Source organism: Pleuronectes platessa, chromosome 10 (assembly GCF_947347685.1).
Source record: "Pleuronectes platessa chromosome 10, fPlePla1.1, whole genome shotgun sequence".
NCBI classification, from domain to species: Eukaryota; Metazoa; Chordata; class Actinopteri; order Pleuronectiformes; family Pleuronectidae; genus Pleuronectes; species Pleuronectes platessa.
Genome location: NC_070635.1, coordinates 12,210,740 through 12,228,320, shown reverse-complemented (window position 1 = coordinate 12,228,320; position 17,581 = coordinate 12,210,740). Strand labels below are relative to the sequence as shown.

General features: G+C 43.1%; 2 protein-coding genes and 1 non-coding gene across 9 annotated transcripts in view; 2 read left to right on the top strand and 1 right to left on the bottom strand.

The window, feature by feature from the left end:
* The first annotated feature begins 115 nt into the window (after positions 1–115).
* Positions 116–9,394, top strand: tex10 (testis expressed 10). Of its 3 annotated transcripts, none has more exons than XM_053432643.1 (16): positions 116–332; positions 732–940; positions 1,046–1,233; positions 1,320–1,646; positions 1,736–1,948; positions 2,421–2,673; positions 2,757–2,869; positions 3,062–3,309; positions 3,679–3,814; positions 4,203–4,372; positions 5,298–5,475; positions 6,312–6,534; positions 7,985–8,065; positions 8,180–8,364; positions 8,475–8,685; positions 8,793–9,394. In XM_053432643.1, exons 2-16 carry the CDS (start codon positions 758–760, stop codon positions 8,913–8,915), a joined length of 2,832 nt encoding a protein of 943 aa, XP_053288618.1. In that variant the 5' UTR covers positions 116–332; positions 732–757; the 3' UTR covers positions 8,916–9,394. The 3 variants fall into 3 exon arrangements, with proteins under 3 accessions (XP_053288618.1, XP_053288617.1, XP_053288616.1); XM_053432642.1 differs by having other exon boundaries at positions 116–352; XM_053432641.1 differs by lacking the exon at positions 116–332 and adding an exon at positions 341–488.
* Positions 9,060–17,581, bottom strand: part of invs (inversin) — a 23,477-nt gene continuing 14,955 nt past the window's right edge. For all 5 annotated transcript variants that reach the window (XM_053432636.1, XM_053432640.1, XM_053432637.1 and 2 more), the window contains exons 15-19: positions 14,751–14,953; positions 14,064–14,619; positions 13,345–13,487; positions 10,037–10,123; positions 9,060–9,955 (exon numbers count right to left, since the gene is read on the bottom strand). In XM_053432636.1, coding sequence (XP_053288611.1) covers positions 9,840–9,955; positions 10,037–10,123; positions 13,345–13,487; positions 14,064–14,619; positions 14,751–14,953 — 1,105 coding nt within the window. In that variant the 3' untranslated portion in view covers positions 9,060–9,839. The remainder of the gene's footprint in view (positions 9,956–10,036; positions 10,124–13,344; positions 13,488–14,063; positions 14,620–14,750; positions 14,954–17,581) is intronic.
* On the top strand, positions 10,325–10,397 carry trnat-ugu (transfer RNA threonine (anticodon UGU)). Its single transcript has one exon. It is a non-coding gene; the product is annotated as a tRNA-Thr (tRNA).

Here is a 17,581-nt window from a genome sequence, read left to right as displayed (position 1 = left end):
TTTAGTGAAGTATCTCAAGGGATACAAACATGAATAATAATGATAAACTGATAATAATGATTAATAATAATACTAATATTTTGAAGGCACTTTCTTAGACAACTATGTAGTGCGCTCGTTTTTGACACCAGAGCTCACAGCTAAAGCCTCTCAGAGGAAAAGGAAATGCAGTGTAAAATTTCCCAGGACACTTGGGGACAACTATTTTATTTAATTTTTCCAGATACAATTTTTCCAGTTCCAGTTATTAATTTACATCTTAACAAATTACTTCCATGGGTTCCCCGTCAGAGAAGATTTCTATCTCCGCCGGGCTGCGGAGTTAACGGCTTGTAAACACACACACACGCAGGTGGAGGACCCAATCCATCACCACGAGAGTGCACACAGAATATTTTCTCTCTATATATAATTATATTAGTTAGCAGGGCTGCTGTTACTTAGCTTTTGACGCGTATGGTAATTTAACAACAAGTTTCTTCATCGTGGTGAGTAAAAGAAGGAGCTGCATACTTAATGCTGAACCGGGTACGATACAGTTAGCCACAAGCTAGCTAACTAGCTGCCCTCACTTCACTAGTCAGAGCAAAGATTGAGCAATGCGTTTAGTTTGTGCCTTAGCAACGCAGCTCTACACTTCATTCTTATTTCTGCTGTCAGTATGTTTTTTTATATCTAAATGAACACATACACAAACTCATTCAGTGTCATTTTTCCCACATCCATGTCAGGTAACATAAACAGTTAGGCTGCCAAGATGAAGTCCAAGAAGAAGAAGAGACAGGACGATTTCCAGAAGGTCAAGTTGAAAGTGGGAAAGACGAAGCCCAAAGCGGATAATGCCACCAACACCAACTTCCGCTCCAAGGGAATCCATCTAACTGAGCAGCTGAAGAGGGACAAAAGTGGGCCCACCACTCACAGACAGCTCGGTATCAATGTGAGACTTTCACCTCTTTCTCTCTCCGTGTGGTATAATCATATGCTACTTTAATTTTTAACTCCAATTTGTGTTCTTTCTCTCCACCTCCCTGCACCTCACCAGGAACTCATGTCCCAGCTTCATCATTACAACGCCAATGTGAAACACGGTGCCTTGCTGGGTTTGAAAGAGTTGTTGTCCGTCAATCCATCTCTGTTAGAGCAGCATCTCTCTCGTGTGCTCTCTGAAGTCGCAGCTGTTTTCACAGACAAGGATGGAAACGTTCGTATCGTGGCTACACGTGTGCTCAGGTTAGAACAACCACCATAATCTGGAAATGCAACAGTAGAAGTTATAAACTTAACAAACATTAACATTCTTCTTAAACTCCTTCCAGGTTCATTGCACAGTCTGTGCCTGCAGAACGAGTGGGCCCATTTTTCCCTCTCCTCAGTGCCCACCTTTCTTGTGCCATGACCCACATTGAGACAGGCATCCAGGAGGATGCAATGAAGATCCTTGATGTGTTGCTGGAACACTACCCTGCTTTGCTAGCAGCGCGGCCGGCAGTGCTCCTCACTAACTTCCTAGAGCTGATTTCTCACCGACAAAGCAGCAGTGGCGCCAAAAAGACCCAGGATACCAAGGGGCGAACCTGGGCACTATCAGTCAGTCTTAACAGGACGGTGACTAGTCAGCAGTGGAGGCTCTCAGTGCTTCTCAGGTACGTATGTCCAACACACACAGAGTTTACTTAAAAACATATCTAAAATCCTAACTGGCTGCCCGCGTTGTGGTTTATTTGTGTTTCAGGCTCGGCCGGTTTTTGCAGGCAGTAGTTGAGGAGAAACCAGTGGACCAAGGAGACACGTCTGTTGGAACAGAAGGAGTGTTTGGTTGCAGTGGTGAAGACCGACTTGCTCCTCTGTTTCTCAACTGGGAAGAGCTCACCTACAGCAAGATCGGCGTTAAGGTGTATGAGCATTCAGGGGCCAAACCAACTCCACGTTCCACCTTCAAGCTCAGGTACCATACCACAAACTCCTGCAACCATCCATGAATGAAAATCAGAAACCGAGAAGTGTTATGAAAATTATTTATCAGATTGGCTTAAAATGAAGATGTTTTCTCACTGTCAGTTAAACTTTGTGATGGACGATTGACATCAGGGATGTGCATGTGTGTATGTTTGGTGTTCAGTAATGTATACAGATAAAAATCTAATAATCTGAAAAAAGAATTAACGACAACACTACCCTAAACATGTAGTGTTATTCAGTACTTACAGGTTTACTGACCGGTATTTTTCTACTCATCATAGTTTTCTGTCAGATCCCTTGATTTATGTTTTTCTGGATTATTCACCTTAATTTTTAACTGATGTCCATCTGTTGTGATATAAAGCATTTGGTCTATCATGGTTAACCGTTTGATAGGCTATGCAAATGCCTGGAGAACGATGCCATCTCACCATTTCTGTTATTATCCCTCTGTGAAGACCTGAGATGGATGCTGGAGCTGCGGTGACTGAGAATCTGGACTCAGCTGAGGCTGTTCAGAGCTTTGCAGCTACACTGGTGCCTCTTCTGCTGGAAGTTTGGGTCGAGGCCAGTGCAAGTGAGTCCCCCTGGGACAACAACGAGGGCGCTCACCTGCTCACCGCAGATGCCATGTCGGTAATGTTCCAGGTGTTGTCTATTCTGCAGCTCCTGAGGAAACTTGCACCACAGCAGGAGCACCAGGACGCACTGGTGAGATGAGGAATGACCAGATATTTATGCTTGTTGTACAAGAAAATATTTCTTAAAAATGACAGTGGTTTGTTTTTGTGTAGGATGCATGGTTCAGTAAAGAATACCTGGCAGATTTTAAGCAGCACTTCATGAAAAACTTTCCCTACGGTGCCCAGGACACACCTAAACATAGAAGGAAGATCGATCTCAAAAGGTATGGAATCTGTGTCATTCTAACATTCATCCTTCATCCCTCCTGATAAATATATACATGTATAGTTATATGGATGATGATGGTGGTATAATAATTTAAAAGTTATGGTATATTTGATTCGTGACCATCACATGCTGTATATGAAGATCTTAATTAGCTGTAACTACCCTCATCTTACTGTCCTCTCCTCAGGAGTAAACAGACTGCAGCCATTCCAGGTCTGATTGTGGAACCCCTGGCCCTAAACATCATAATTTGCCAGGTGATGGTGTCCCTCAGCCAGAGGCAGGAACTCGACCGAGAGACAGACGTAGACTGGCTGATTCTGCTGCGGACGTTTGTCCGAGACACTCTGGGCAACGGAATGAAACTGAGCTCCAGGCAGCTGCACATGCTGCTGGGTACTGTGTGGAAGATGGTGCTCACGCAGAGGAGCAAAAGTAAGCACATGCCGTGTATTTAAAATTTTTGTATTTTGATTTAATGAATTCGGAAGCATGATTCCTAGTGCACTAGGAGAGCACATACCTCTGCCAAGGCTCACACCTTATCTCGTCATATTTAAGAAAGTGTGAAATAAAATTCCTGGATCCGCCCATTTATCTGGATCCACTCCAAAATGTAATAGGTTCTGTCCTCAGGTCATGCCACGTCACTCCAATAATTTAATTAAAATTGATTGTGTTGTCTTATATTTGAGTAATCCTGATTGTGGTTTGCTATCTCGATACAAGTTTGTGAATCATATGAAGACATTTTTAATGTTTAGCCATTTTGATATGATTATCTTTATGTGTGTGTTTGTGCAGCCGTGACAGACGACCTGTTAGCAGCAGTTTACATCTACTATAAGCAGAGGAACCTGACTCTGCAGACACGATCTCTGCTGCTGTCTTTCTACAGCAAGCTCTACCTGCAGGAACAAGGCCATGCACACATAGCCAGGTAACCTGCCTCATCGGTTTATAGCGTGTGAAATGTAATATGTAGCTAAGTGACCCATGTCTTGTTCATTTTTCCCATCTGATAGACCAGTCTGCTCCAATGCAGACATGAATTTTTTTTATTTATTCATTGATTTTTACTTTACCATGCATTAGCCCCACCAAATTTACCACCATCCACCAGAAAAAGACCCTTGCAGGATTTTTTACACATTTTTCCAAACATATTTTCTCCTTCATTTTGCCTTTCTACAATATATTTACTCTTTTTTTGTTGTTCTTGTTGAGAGGCAACAAATCAAAGCCCAAATGAAAATTCCTAAATGTCAAAACCTTCCCTTGTGCCTTGATATCACTATTTACTTCACCCCTTCTTTTTGTCTCTGAAGGAGTAAGGTTCTGTGTCGATGGTTGGCATCTCTTCCTGTACAGTTGTCCCAACTGGGCCACCGTAACCCTACTCTCTCTGCACGACTTATCCAGTCCATCCACGCCGCTGCATCTAGAGGAAACAAGGATCTGCTGAACAGTCTGCAGACGCACGCCTGCAAGCTCTATGGTACACACACTCAATCAGACAGACGGATGTTAAGGCTTTATATCATTATTGGACCTGTATCACAGTCGTGACTGAAAGGTAGAGACCAACTCACACAGGACAGAGAGCTGCCATTACACTGATCTTGAAACGTGTTGCAAATATGTCGAGGATTATTACATGTAGTTATTATTGTTATATATTTTTTTACAAATTTCCACCCACAGAGAGCAGCAGAGATTTTCTACTCTGAGATTAAGTGTTAAATCTTTATCATTCTCATTAAAAAAAAGCTTATTTTGAGCTTAGTATCATGGAACAGAAGGTATAAACATAAAATGGTATAACATTTTATAATTAGTAATTTTAAATGGAAAACTGTTCAGTATGGTACATGATACAGAAACAATACGGCCTGATTACAACTGAGAAACATCTCACACACAGTGTACACCCCAGTGTCCCTAGGAGGCAATATAACTCCACCCCAGACAACTTAGCAAAATTGAACTGTAACCAGACCAGAGGGTGAAAGCATTAATAAGAAATCTCTGGAGGCCTGGAGGCCACTTTTCAGAGGATGGTCAGATAGTTGGGCTGGTGTGGGGCCAGGAGAGAAAGAGGGGGGGGGTTCAGCATTCTGATAGAAACTGCTGCAGAGCCAGCTATTCCCCATCACAAGACTCCTTTTGTCTAAAGGCTTCTGACATCAGCATGTGCGTCAGAGCCAGACAGAGCACTACGCACGCACATTATCTGTGCCCACACTGTAGTGGCCATGCCTGTCTGTCTCCTTCTTTTTTCTTTTATTGGTCCTTAACAAAGTCTGGGTTTCCTGGTATCATTTTTTTCTTGAAAGAGCTTTATGTTGAATCCCCTTTCCCTAGAGGATACATGGCATCGCTGCAAGTAAATGTGAAAGAAGCATGTATGTGTGTGTTTAAAGATCCACAGGAAGGAGTCGTTGTGCTTTTACCGGCTGAGTCCCAAATACAAATGGTGCAGCTGCTCTACTTCCTACCCAAGATGCCCCAGTCTCTCTTGGCCAACCTGAGCTGCTGTTGCACCGCTGGACGAATCTCTGCCGGCCTCGCTACCTCGATGATTCGTATCGTACACCTCAGGTGAGTTTGGAAACCCTCGTAGACTTAAGGAGAGCAAGGGAACTCACTTGATTGTATCCGGAGATTTCCCTGTGTGAGATGCTGGGCAGCAGATGATTGCCCCTACCTTTTTGAAGGCAAGTAGTAGAGACTGAAAGCATTCTTGCCAGTCACCATTAGATGGCAGTGTTGTGCTTTCACTGAGGAATCCGTGACATTTGATCTGGTGTCTCACCTGTGTGCTGATGTGGATACCCTGTATATCGGATATTCATCTGACCGGTGACAATACAATCTTTTATCTTTGTTCTTTTACTCATCTTCAGATTGCATTTCCCTGTGAACGCTTGCATTTGTTTTAGACCTTTTTTGACCTTTGTCAGTGGGGCAGTGTTATACAAATTTTGAGCGCAGGGAGTGGTGAACTCATTGGGATTTGGACGTGTGTGTAATGGGTATGATACAAAGAGCTCTTTGGGAGGCTGGAATGTAGTGTCGTCATGGAGTATTGGGGAGAAAGTCTGCATGTTCCTCCAGGGCTTCTTCAAAAAGCACTGTTATTCACACACATTTCCTACTTTTACAGGGTTGCAAGGAAGAATTTTTCATAACTGTCTTCATGCACTCAATATGAATTCTCTTATAAAACTTGACATGATTAAGACTGAAAAATATGATCGTATTCAAGAGTAAATTTAGAAAATAAATGAAAGTGGTTTGTACAGTGTAAAAATGCTGAAATGTTGCATACATTATTTTGATGTGCAGAAAGCTTTGCCTTTTCAGCTTCAGTGTAAATATTGATGCGCATTCTGCATCAGTCATTGTATATAATCGTCACTGATTACCTTCTCCAGGTCATCTCTGAGTTGCTGGTCAGTTGGGAGCCAGGAAGCCGCCCTGCAGGACGTGGACTTCTTTAGCTTCCTGTTCTCCACCCTGACGGGCTTCTCGTTTGCCAAGCTGGCCTCCCTTCAGGACGCTGGAGAGGAAGAAGCCCTGCCTTGCTCCCCTCTCTTCCCCATCAGTCTCTACCCTGTACCGCTGGAACAGTTCACGCACCACTGGGACATAGTCGAGGTGCGTTAACTTTCCTACAATTACCCCAAACCTCACATACATTATAATTCTGGACCAAACGGCTACTGCTCCTCAACACCTGGACGTATTAGAAATCAATCTAGAAGCGAGAAGAGGGTGAAGGAAGAGACATTGTTTTGAAAATTAAAAAGTGTTGGTATTCTGGACACTGCCGTGGTCTTTCAGTTCCCCCCCCCCGGTCTCTCTCTGTCTCTCATATACGGCTCAGAGGGTGGAAGCTTTATCGTTGCACTCAGGCTGAGAGGGGAACCATTATCGCGTTGCACAGGTTGGAGATGCGTGGTTATCGGGCATAGAGGATATGCACAAATGCTAATGAGAGCCCATGGCATGATGGGAGTGTGACATTTCTGCACAGAAATTACCGTTACCGTAACTATGCCCTGGGGCAAGTGTGTGTGAGTGTGTGAGCAAGTGGGGGGGCTTATAATCACTAATTCAACTGCTCAATTAGGGCCTCAGATCCTGCCTCTCTCATGTCCCTGTCTGAGTCAATCACAAGAAAGTGGTGGGAGGGTCCACGTGGTGAGGGGGGGGCGGCATTAAGGGACGGACTGTGTCAACTCTGGTTTGACTAATGAGACCGTTGGATTGTTTTTAATGACGAAGAGAATGCCAACAGGTGCACAGTCCAGACGCACACCGGCTCACACTCAGGTCTGCAGCCCAGCACTTGCCCACACTTTAATTTGATAAAAGCTAATGACAAATTTGATTTCAGATTTGAAGTTAATGAGGAAAAGCTGCGTTGGTGGTGTCAAGCTTTCTTTAACCTGAAACCAATCTTGTCTCTCCCCCCCCCCCCCCCCCCCCCCCCCCCCCCCCAAAAAAGTGTATGCTGTTAATGATGGCATACACTTCTACCTTTTCTAGGGTATGCTGAGCAGTGAAGGCCTGAAATGCTTTTGTGGTGCCTTCATGCTCAGTTCATGTACAGTAGAAATATAAATTGTCTGATTAAATGCCTGTTTATTTACTTTCTTAATTTATTCCTAAATCATCTCTTTAAAATACCATTCTGAATGTTTCAAACAACATTGTTCAGTTTACACATTTAAAGCTTTTGGAAATAGAGAACAGAGTTTAGGACAATATCAGTAACAATAAAAATTATCATCAGTAATATGTATTGTATTCAGAAAAAATGTAGGCAAGACAATTGAAACTGTATTTTAAGCTTATTAAAAATGCTCAGCTCTCCTATGCACATATTTACAAGCCACTGCAAAGAGTCAAATAACTAAATGAAGCTAGATAACCTTAAAATCACTTTCACCTGCTGTTGTATTGCTTAGATTAAATGTTTCTGTCGCACACATGGGAAGGCCTCTTGAGTGACAGATATTTTAACACATGGAATCTATATCTGAAATGTAACTCTGAGGGGAAAAGCTTGTGTTTGATAATGTTTTTTTGGTGTGTCTTTTAGGAGGTGTGCCACTGTCTGGAAACTCTGGGTTCCAAGTCTCAGTGCTATGACATTTTGCAAAATGGAATTTGCAAATACCTGGTGAGAAATTGTTTTCATTGATTTGTTGTAATTAAGCTTTATTCCTTCAACTGTTTTTCTGCACTTGAAAATCCTGTAAAAACTCTGAATGTGTGTGAATGTGTTTTTTCTCAGATCAAGTTGGAAGTGGTTCCTGACAGCATGGTGGCCGGGCTGCTGAGAGCGGTGTCCAGATTAGTGGACCTGTCTGTCCTGACCATGGAGCCTGTGCTGCGCTTCTTGTCTAAGTGCTGCCTCAGCCTGATAGCTCTGGTCGTCACGCTGCAGCAGGAGGAACCTGCCGAAACCAACCATAAAAGGTTTGAACGACGACGACTGTGGATATGAAATGTTGACCTAAGTCTTTTGCTGTTAGCTATAATGATTTTAAAATAATTTGAATGAAAACCCCTTTGCGAATGGTTCCCAGGGAGGCGATTTGGAGTGCTTGTGTGTTAGTGCTGAGCAGCGTTCCTCGCCTGCTGCGGATGGTTCTGCAGATGATGCGCGTTGGAGATCTGAGTGAGGAGGAGCTGCCGCAGCTCGGACAGATCCTGTCAATGCTGCTACAGCACGCACCGCTCCACAACCAACTGCTGGCCAATGCTGCTCTACTGCAGGAGATCATACAGAACCTCACGGTAAAAACAAGCACGTGTGTTTGACAGTGAAATTGGGTGTAGAGACAAAGTACATTAACCTCTAATGGAGGCTGTTCACCTCATTTCTTTCTATATGTGTGTTTCAGAGGTACAACCGGGCTGCGACCAGAGAGCAGTGGGTGACAGACCTGCTGTACTGTTACAGCCTCACTGTGGCACATGGCTCCTCTGCTCACCGTGGAAACCTGGGCCTTCGAGACATGTACTGACCGACCGGCTCACTAGACAAGTACCTGGTGTGTCACTCAGTTTACCCTCAGACATGTTGCAGTTACTTTGTGAAACAAAACTCAGACAAAGATCAGTATTGATAATTTCACAAGGCAAAAACTTTCAGCCAGGGATACAATGGAAAAGTTTTTTTTTTTTATTGTGAGTGACAATTGTTGTTTTAAAGCTCTTTATTGCTTCGTCCTTATTCTGTTAATTGTCCTGTTGCCTTTTCTGAGCATTGTTATCATTGCTGTTGCAGAACATTGTCCAGTCCTTATCGAGGTACCTGGTAACTTTTGGGGGAAAAAAATCTAAACAAACACCCCCCCCAAAAAAAACTGAATAAAGGCAAAACAAAGTTAAATCAAAGTGCATTGTCCTCTGTTTCACTTTTTATTTTTATAATGTAATCAAAAGGCAACAAACATGAGGAATATTTTTGTGCAAATGCAGAATAAAGAGTAAATAAAAACTTCATAGTTCAGAAATACATCTTGTCTTGCGAGGGAAAGCACTTAAAGAGCAAACTGGTGTGGAGGGAGTAACTTGTGAATGTGTGTGTATGTGTGTGTGTGTGTGTCTGCAGGTGGGCTATCTGTATGACTGGCTGTTGATAGACTGCCTCATGCTCCACAGCGGGAGGAAAGGTTATCTCAGTGTGTGTGCGAGAGCGATGGAGAACAGGGCCGATGGAGGGTCTATTTGTTCCTTCCACAATGGCTGAAAGGTTATCTTTTACACACACCGTTTCTGTAGACTTAACCCCACCCTGTGAGGTCATGGCTCTGATGTCATACGGCTTAATTTTAGAAAGCTTGGCACAGTATGCGAACAATGTGTATAGTAATTCTATAGAGGCGAGGCCAGCCAGCCAGCTGAGAAAACCTCAAAGAACATGAGTTGTGTGGGTTTGTGTGGCTTCAATGTTTCCCCCGTCCTCTGGTCCCCTGTCCAGCGCTATACGGTCGCAGGTGATACGAGTACTGCTTGGCTTGGTCCACCACATCAGTCAGGTGTACACAGTCTATACCTCTCACTGTAAATCAAGCCCAAACAAATGACATTTTAGACACTTTAACTGCTTTTAAAGTGTGGGTGTGTGTGTTCATGCACTTACACTGGCTCTGGGTGCGGAGCGGCATGTCCAAGAGCAGCTGGGACTGAGATCCCCGGAGTGAAGGCCCTCGTCTGGCCACGGCGTTTCCTAAAGTACAGTAAAGAGATATGTCAGTGTGTCAGGATGGTATCTCCATGTCGTCATCTCATGTCACCAGCTTCAACCAGCAGGTGCTGCGGAACAAAGCCAGGGACACTCCTGTAACTGGTTGATCTTGTCAGGCGACACACCCATGATTGTACAAGGTTGTTCTTTATAATTTCCTTTGACTGTACCTCCGATATCTAAGGCCCTATAGCTCAGTGGTTAGAGCACTGGTCTTGTAAACCAGGGGTCGCGAGTTCAAATCTCGCTGGGGCCTGGGAAATCATCTTTATCTTTTTTTTAAGGCCAATTACAAATACGCCTACATTATGAATACACAGCGGATGTATGAAGGGATGTACTTGGGACTGATTTAAGACATTTGTATGTATCCTGCAAGAGGGAGCTGAGCACATTTATCACTCTTTCACTTCAAGGCCGACTTGTAAAATATATTTGATCCATAACTGTTGAATTCTGCTACAATACAATAATCATCCAACAAGTGTGAAGGTAATCTCATCAAAGAGCTTGAGTACGGATCTCAGTGACCTGCTGCTGCCTGTCTTATGTCGTGAAGAGTTTAGATCATACAAACAACACCACCTCATTAGGTATTTACAGTATAAGTGATTGTCAAATGTTGAAAGTTAATTTTGACTTTATTGCATTTTTTACGACAAATGTTTGCAACGCGGTGCAGAGTCACGGTATTTATTTAATATAATAATTTATTTGATCGACAAATCAATCAAATCTCTGCAGAGAAACTCTAGTCACAAAAAATCTCTTAATTTCAAATATTTGAGATAAAATGATTAACATCAATTAAAATAAAAAATAAATAAAAAAGGTTTTGTGATGATTAAACGAGTGACGTGACCCAGTCCAGAGTCGTGTGTCAAATCTCAGGCTACTACTCAGGATAAAAACGAGGCTGCAAATGAGAGAGAGAATCTGGTGAATTTGTGTGTGTGTGGCACTGTGTCAGGGCCTGTGTGTGTGTGGTGTGTGTGTGTGTGTGGCACTGTGTCGGGGGCCTCTGTGTGTGTGTGTGGCACTGTTTCGGGGCCTCTGTGTGTGTTTTCTGTAGATCGCTCTACGCAGTTGTCTGACATTCCCAGTGACAGCTCTGAACTTTTCACAATGCCAGGACTGTCAGATAGAGAGAGGGAGGGAGGTGAGGTGAGAAGGGGGAGGGGACAACCACGTCAGGAGGTTAGCTTGGAGCGTGTGTGTGTGTGTGTGTGTAGGCGGGGGCATCTGTGGGCAGAGGTGCAGCGTGTGCTTGTATGTTTTGGCGAAGCAAAGTTTCTGTCCATCCTGCCATCATCACCTGGTGATGTGTGATGAAGGTCAGGCCTGTCTGCCGGGCGAAACCCTACCAGAGGGTCCACACAGGGGACCAGGCTGATACTGTCCTGGTATGTGGACTGAAGCAGCACCCAGACATTTACAAGTGTACCGGTATGACAACCAGCCAGCCTGACTTCCAGCTTCTAATCCAACTATATCTCAGTCTGTTTGCAATGTTGTGGTTTTTAAGCAATTTGGGAGCTAAACGTGAGACGGCCACCTTCAGGAGTGAACCATTACTGAACCACATGCTGCTGCTGCTGCTGGGTGTTTGATGCCAAGTGGGTCACTAAACGCATGGACGATTCCTGGTTGGAGATATCGTGCAATGGGTGGCCAGAAATAAGGGTCTGGCCCTTATTTCTGGTCACTTTTGCACGATCAAATCCCAAATAAAAGCAGGAAAAATTTGGAGGATATATTCATCTCTACTGTCAAACCTCTACCGAGGCCCAAACGTCCCCTTCAAGTCAACCAAGCTGCACCAAATTTTAACCAACTCCTAGATATCAGCTCCCTAAATGTGCCTGATTCTTTTCATCAGGACCCATGAATAAGATGATATGTTTTTCAACATTTTCACCATTACAATGTTAAATAAAGTTATAAAGAAATTCTTGGACTTTTGGTCCTTTCTCATCAGCATCAACAAACATGCACTTTGGCTCTTATTACTCCCAGTGAACCTCATGCAACTGATAATATCATGAGTGTGTTGACTGTCTCCATGTGAGCTCTGACGGACTCAGACAGATTTACAGGTCATAGATTCTACTTGTTTAGTTTCAGCCAAAAGAAAATATTCAATCCCCATGTCTGGAAATAAAAAATCGATTAGCACAATTTCCCTCCACCAGACTATTAACTACATCATTTGCTCTCAGAGCCTCAACAGTTTGAAAATGTGCTGCTCGGTTATTATTGTGAATTTTTCATAATGTTGCCATGACATCAAGTCTTTTTTTTCAGTGTTGAGTTCAGGGCACTTATACTGCTAAAAATGAGAAAATACATTTTAACATGTTTCAGAGAGAGAGATGCATAATATCAAAGTCCTTTCTTTGTTAAATGAGTCCAAGGGTTCAGGAGGGGTGGGTGGCTTGAGAAGGTGGCTCTGCTGGGGATAGAGAAGAGTTCTTCTTCATGTGATGTTAAGTGTGCGTGAACAAGTGTAAATTGGTTCATCTCTCTGCTTGTTTTATTTCATTGGATTATATTTGCCTGTGTTTTCAGTTTTTTAAGCGACGCACACTGAGATGAATCTAACAGCTGCAATTTGTCGAGCTGTTCAAATGTAATATGTTCTAAAAAGAGGAGCGCGCGTGTTCATTGATTTGAATGGGACGGACAAATAGGGAGTAAATAGGAATATCTGTCAACACAAGCCAGCGCAGTTCAACAGGAGCACAGATTGCCGCCTACAGTTTCAACAACAACAGACCATTAGAACCTTCAGGATTCAATGCAGAACTGTTGTTTAATGCTGCGTTCTTTTTGCTTGGTGTACCTAATAAACTGACAAGTACAAAACGCTGATGCCGTTAAGGATCACAGGGGCAGCTACAGCCAATCCCAGCAGACGTTGGGACCGAAATGTGGACTTGGATGTGGGAGGAGGGGACCCACACAAACACGGGGAGAACCCATTCGACCCAGGAACCATCTTGCTCTGAACGCTAACCACTGCACCACCATGTTGGAACTATTAATTGTATTCAACCCTGATACAATTTATGTTTTGAATTTTATGATTTGCATTATCAGTTTTTTTTGTTCTTTGTCTTAAAAAGTGCCATATAAAAAAAGTTTTATTTTAAGTTGACATAAATAAAAGGTTGAGCACAAATGTGGTTTGCAAATTGTCTCACCGTAGATGCTTTGAAGGACGGAGCTCTTACTCGTAGATGTTTTCACGGAAGGAGCTCTGACTTCCACATTCTTCCTGTTTTGGGATTTGTTTGACTCCACCTCTTCGCAGGCCTTCACCTCCCTCCATCTGCGTGCATGAAACCTGCCGACACAAATCCATGCACGTCTTTCAGTTTAAAAAAAATAAACATCTCAAACAGTGTTCAAAGCTGGCAAATCCTCACTGTAATACTCACAAAGCATAAACAAGGTAAACAGAGTTTGTTCAAGGCAGCTAATAGGCAGCACACACAGAATCTAATTGTGGAGCTGAATGGAAACAGAGGGACTCCTGCAGTGTACTGGCAGCGTCTGAGAGAAACTCAGAGAGAGAAACTCAGAGAGAGGCTGCTGGTAGCTATTACAGCAGCATGGCTGAACTTTTCGCCCCTTGTTAAACCAGTTTGAAAGCTGGAGATTACAGCCCGTCGGTCCCCTGCCTCCTCGTCTCACCCATCTCCCACGCTCTCCCCCCCCCCACTGCTCTAGTGTTGATGGCATCCAGATCGAAGATGAGGGCGGCATTACAGGAGAGGAACTGTGGCACATATGAGGGAGAGAGTGCACATGTGGGCGCCACATGTGCACAGCTAATCTCCCACCGCCACAGAAGCTCCAGCCTCTGAGCTTCAGCTTCTAAGCACCTCTTCTTCGGTTTCAAACACGAATGCACGCTCACCTTCTCCAGGCTCGCTGGATGATGCGTGCAGCCTCGGTCCTCCTCCGGCGCTGCTCTCTGTCGTGTCCCCTGTGTGCGCGTGTTGACACCGCTCCATGTGTGCCAGTCTTTCTGGAGGGGCGTTTGTGGTCTAAAGATGAAGTGCTCCTCAATGAGGCAGTGAGACTTTGGTCTCTGGTGGAGCCCCTCTCTGGGGTCTGCTCCTTGTTTCTGGGCTTCAGTGGAGAGGTGGGTGCATTGGTTTTGCCGGGAGCCGGCATGTGAGGGATGGATTCTCTGGAAGTGGCCTCAATTTGCTCCGTAGAGGAGGCACCTGTGATGGGAGCGCTTGTGTTAGAGGAAAGTCTCTCCCTGACCTTGGGCATGGAGGGAGGTCTGGGTTTGAGGCTGGGGGGTTGGCTGCAGCTGGCAGGAGAAGGAAGCTCCTTCAGCCTGGTGGTCTGTGGAGCACCAGACACTGTGTCATCGGTAACGTGACTTTGGTGACTCAAAGCCTCGGGGGCCTCATGTGGTTCGGCTGCTTTATGTCGTCTGGAGGATCTGCTCTTGTGGTCCGCTGGGGTGGAATCAGGAGCCATAAACACAAAAGCATATTTTAATCTCTATCTCTAATAGTGAAACCCATTATCGCAATTCACTCTGCGAGCTCCATCATAACAACTTGACAGGACTTGAGCATAATTGTACCTTTGTGTCTCTCCTCTTTGCTCCTCGTGCGTTCAGCTTTGGAAGAAGTCTTTGTTTCCACCGCAGTGTCATTCATGGTTAAGTTCTGCATAATGTTGACTGAGGACAGCTTGTCCTGCTCTGCTCTCGCCAAAGACAACTTCCTTTTGGACTCTGAAACCTGCTGCACGGCTCCTCTCCGGCGCTGTTCCTCTTCTCGCTTCCTGCACACAAAAAAGACGGCAGGTAAAGGTTGTGTGTGTGAAAAACGTTTAGTGGCCATTTTTACTTTGAGGTACTTGTACCAGCGCTTACATCAGATCAACTTCAAATAGAGATGAGTGTCATCACAACAAGATGGAGATACAAACTAACTCAAGTATCGATTTTTCGTCACACGGTGTGACCGTGGCGTGGCGTCAAAGTTTGAATACACTCCAATAAAACACGATAATAAAAAAACATATATTATAAAAAAATATAACAAATTAAATGTAACAAATTTAAAATAACAAAGATTAAATAGAAAGAAAAAAAATTAAATTAAACAATTAAATTAAATTAAATTCAAATAAATTAAATTAATCCTGCGCAGAAGTGGACTGGGCAGCATTAATTTAATTTAATAAAAAAAAAAAATTTAATTGAAAAAAATGTATTTAATTTTTTTTAAATATTTTTGTATTTTATATATTTTTTCATTTATTTTATATATGTTTTTGACCATAGTTATGTGTCTTTAAAAACAGCATTAAGGAGCATTTGCACTTCTTTTCTTCTTACAGCTGTAGTTTTTAAAGTGATATCAATCACACAGTCCCCTCCCCTAATACGATTGAAAAGGCAAACAGATGTTGACCAGGTGTTGCCTTTCAGATTGCCTGTTGAAACGTTAAATAGCTCTGAACATCAGTCTTGAGTTTAGCCTTTAGATTCCCATGTAAAAAGGATAACGGCCATACCACAAGAAGCAAACCACTCATCTCCTGTGAGAACATCAAGGCACACTGGAATTTGCCACAATGGATCCCCATCTGCATATTTCATTCGGTATCTATCTTTAACGCCATGTTTCTGATCCAGCCTGCGTTCGGAGGAGCCACGGATCAAACCGCAAACTCAGGTAACAGCGACGTAAACGGTTTTGCAACCAAATATTAAATATAACTTAATCAAAAGTTATTTGACATTGACCTCCCTCTACTTTTGCTCACAACAAAATTGGGCGATCTAAAATAAGAGGTGCAAGTTGTTCAACACATCTTGATGTAAATATCAGGGGGAAACATGGAAATTCTGAACTCTTCCTATTCATCTATGGTATTAAACCGAAATTTCAAGGAATTGACAAAGCAAGTCCATTCGTTTTCAAGGTGTTCAGGTCAATGCACTTCATTTGAGTTCATATCTTTTCAAAATGTTTTAAAATGTAATCTGTTGACATTATTCTAATGTTTATACAGACGGTATATATAAATACGTTAACACATATATATATAATTTACAAATTTACTTCTCTAAAACCTTCGTGTGAGAAAATAAAGGTGAGGCTGGTATATATATATATATATCGGTTAAAATAAGCAATTCAACTTTGTATGTTCTTCTCTCATGCGAGCTGTGAAAGAATACTTTTAGTATCTTCTCACAGAGCTGTCATCTCGATGGATCTGCCCAGCTTAAAATACCAAGATGAAAAAAAATCTGGTGTTAACGTGCTTTCTTAAAACAAATTTACTTCTCTAAAACCTTCGTGTGAGAAAATAAAGGGGAGGCTGGTGAGCAAATGACAAAAAAGAGAACAAGCTAAGAAAGACAGACAGGGGGAAGACATATGTGTGTGCAGGGATGACAGAAGGAAAGATAGATATGGAGAGAGTGTGACTGCTCCAGGAGCGGAGGGACAGAGAGAGAGACAGAGAATGAGAGATGAACACAAGGTTAAATGCAAATGGTATCAAGTGACAAATAGAGGGTTAATGAGTTCCTCACAGTGAATACAGGCAACTTCAAAGCACAGGAACTATGACAGAGGCCCAAGTTAAGTGTGGCTCTGTGCACTGTTTCACTTCATGTAAATTAACACGTGTGGATTTTTGTTTAGTCTACAAATTCGTCATGTTGCGAAGACCTTAATCTGTTTTCATGGTGACTTGAACGAGTTGTCAGAACAGTAATCATTAAATCCTGAGGCGAAGATGTGTTTTAAAGTTAGTGCTTGGCAATTAGTAGGTATGGTTCCATCAAAGCTGCCCAGAAAATTGGTTTCGGACTTTTCCCGGAGTTTGCATTTCACATCCCAGCAGGAGATTGTTTGAATCAGACGCGTTCACAACGACGGGAACATTTCAAGAACGTTCAGTCGAGGGGCGGGGACTGAGTAGCCTGCAGGAGGCAGAACATGATGGGTAAATTCCACTGTGGAAAACACATGTATTTGTTTAGAGCACATGGACGCCCTTACTCTCTAAAGCTTTTTTATCTTGTTTTATTTCCAGATGAGCATCTTCTATCGGCGTCTCGTATAAAACCTCTTTTTCATCCAGAGATATCTGTTTTCTTTTTGTATTTTTCAGTTTTGTGTCTGTCGAGTGCTGGAAACGTCATCGACTCGCTTGTGTTGACATCTTCCTTCTGTAGTCTCACTTGGGGATTTTCTGGACATTTAACAACGGAGCTGTCTTGAAAAATGTTTGCGTTCTCACATTCGGCAAAACAATTTCAGGAAAATGCCCAGACTTCAGTGCAGGTCTAAAATTGCGCCAGGTCTCCAAGACATTAACGTAAATCAATGTAATTAGGGTTGGTCACGGAGACACAACTGTGTGATTGTGTGTGTGCGTGCGTGCATG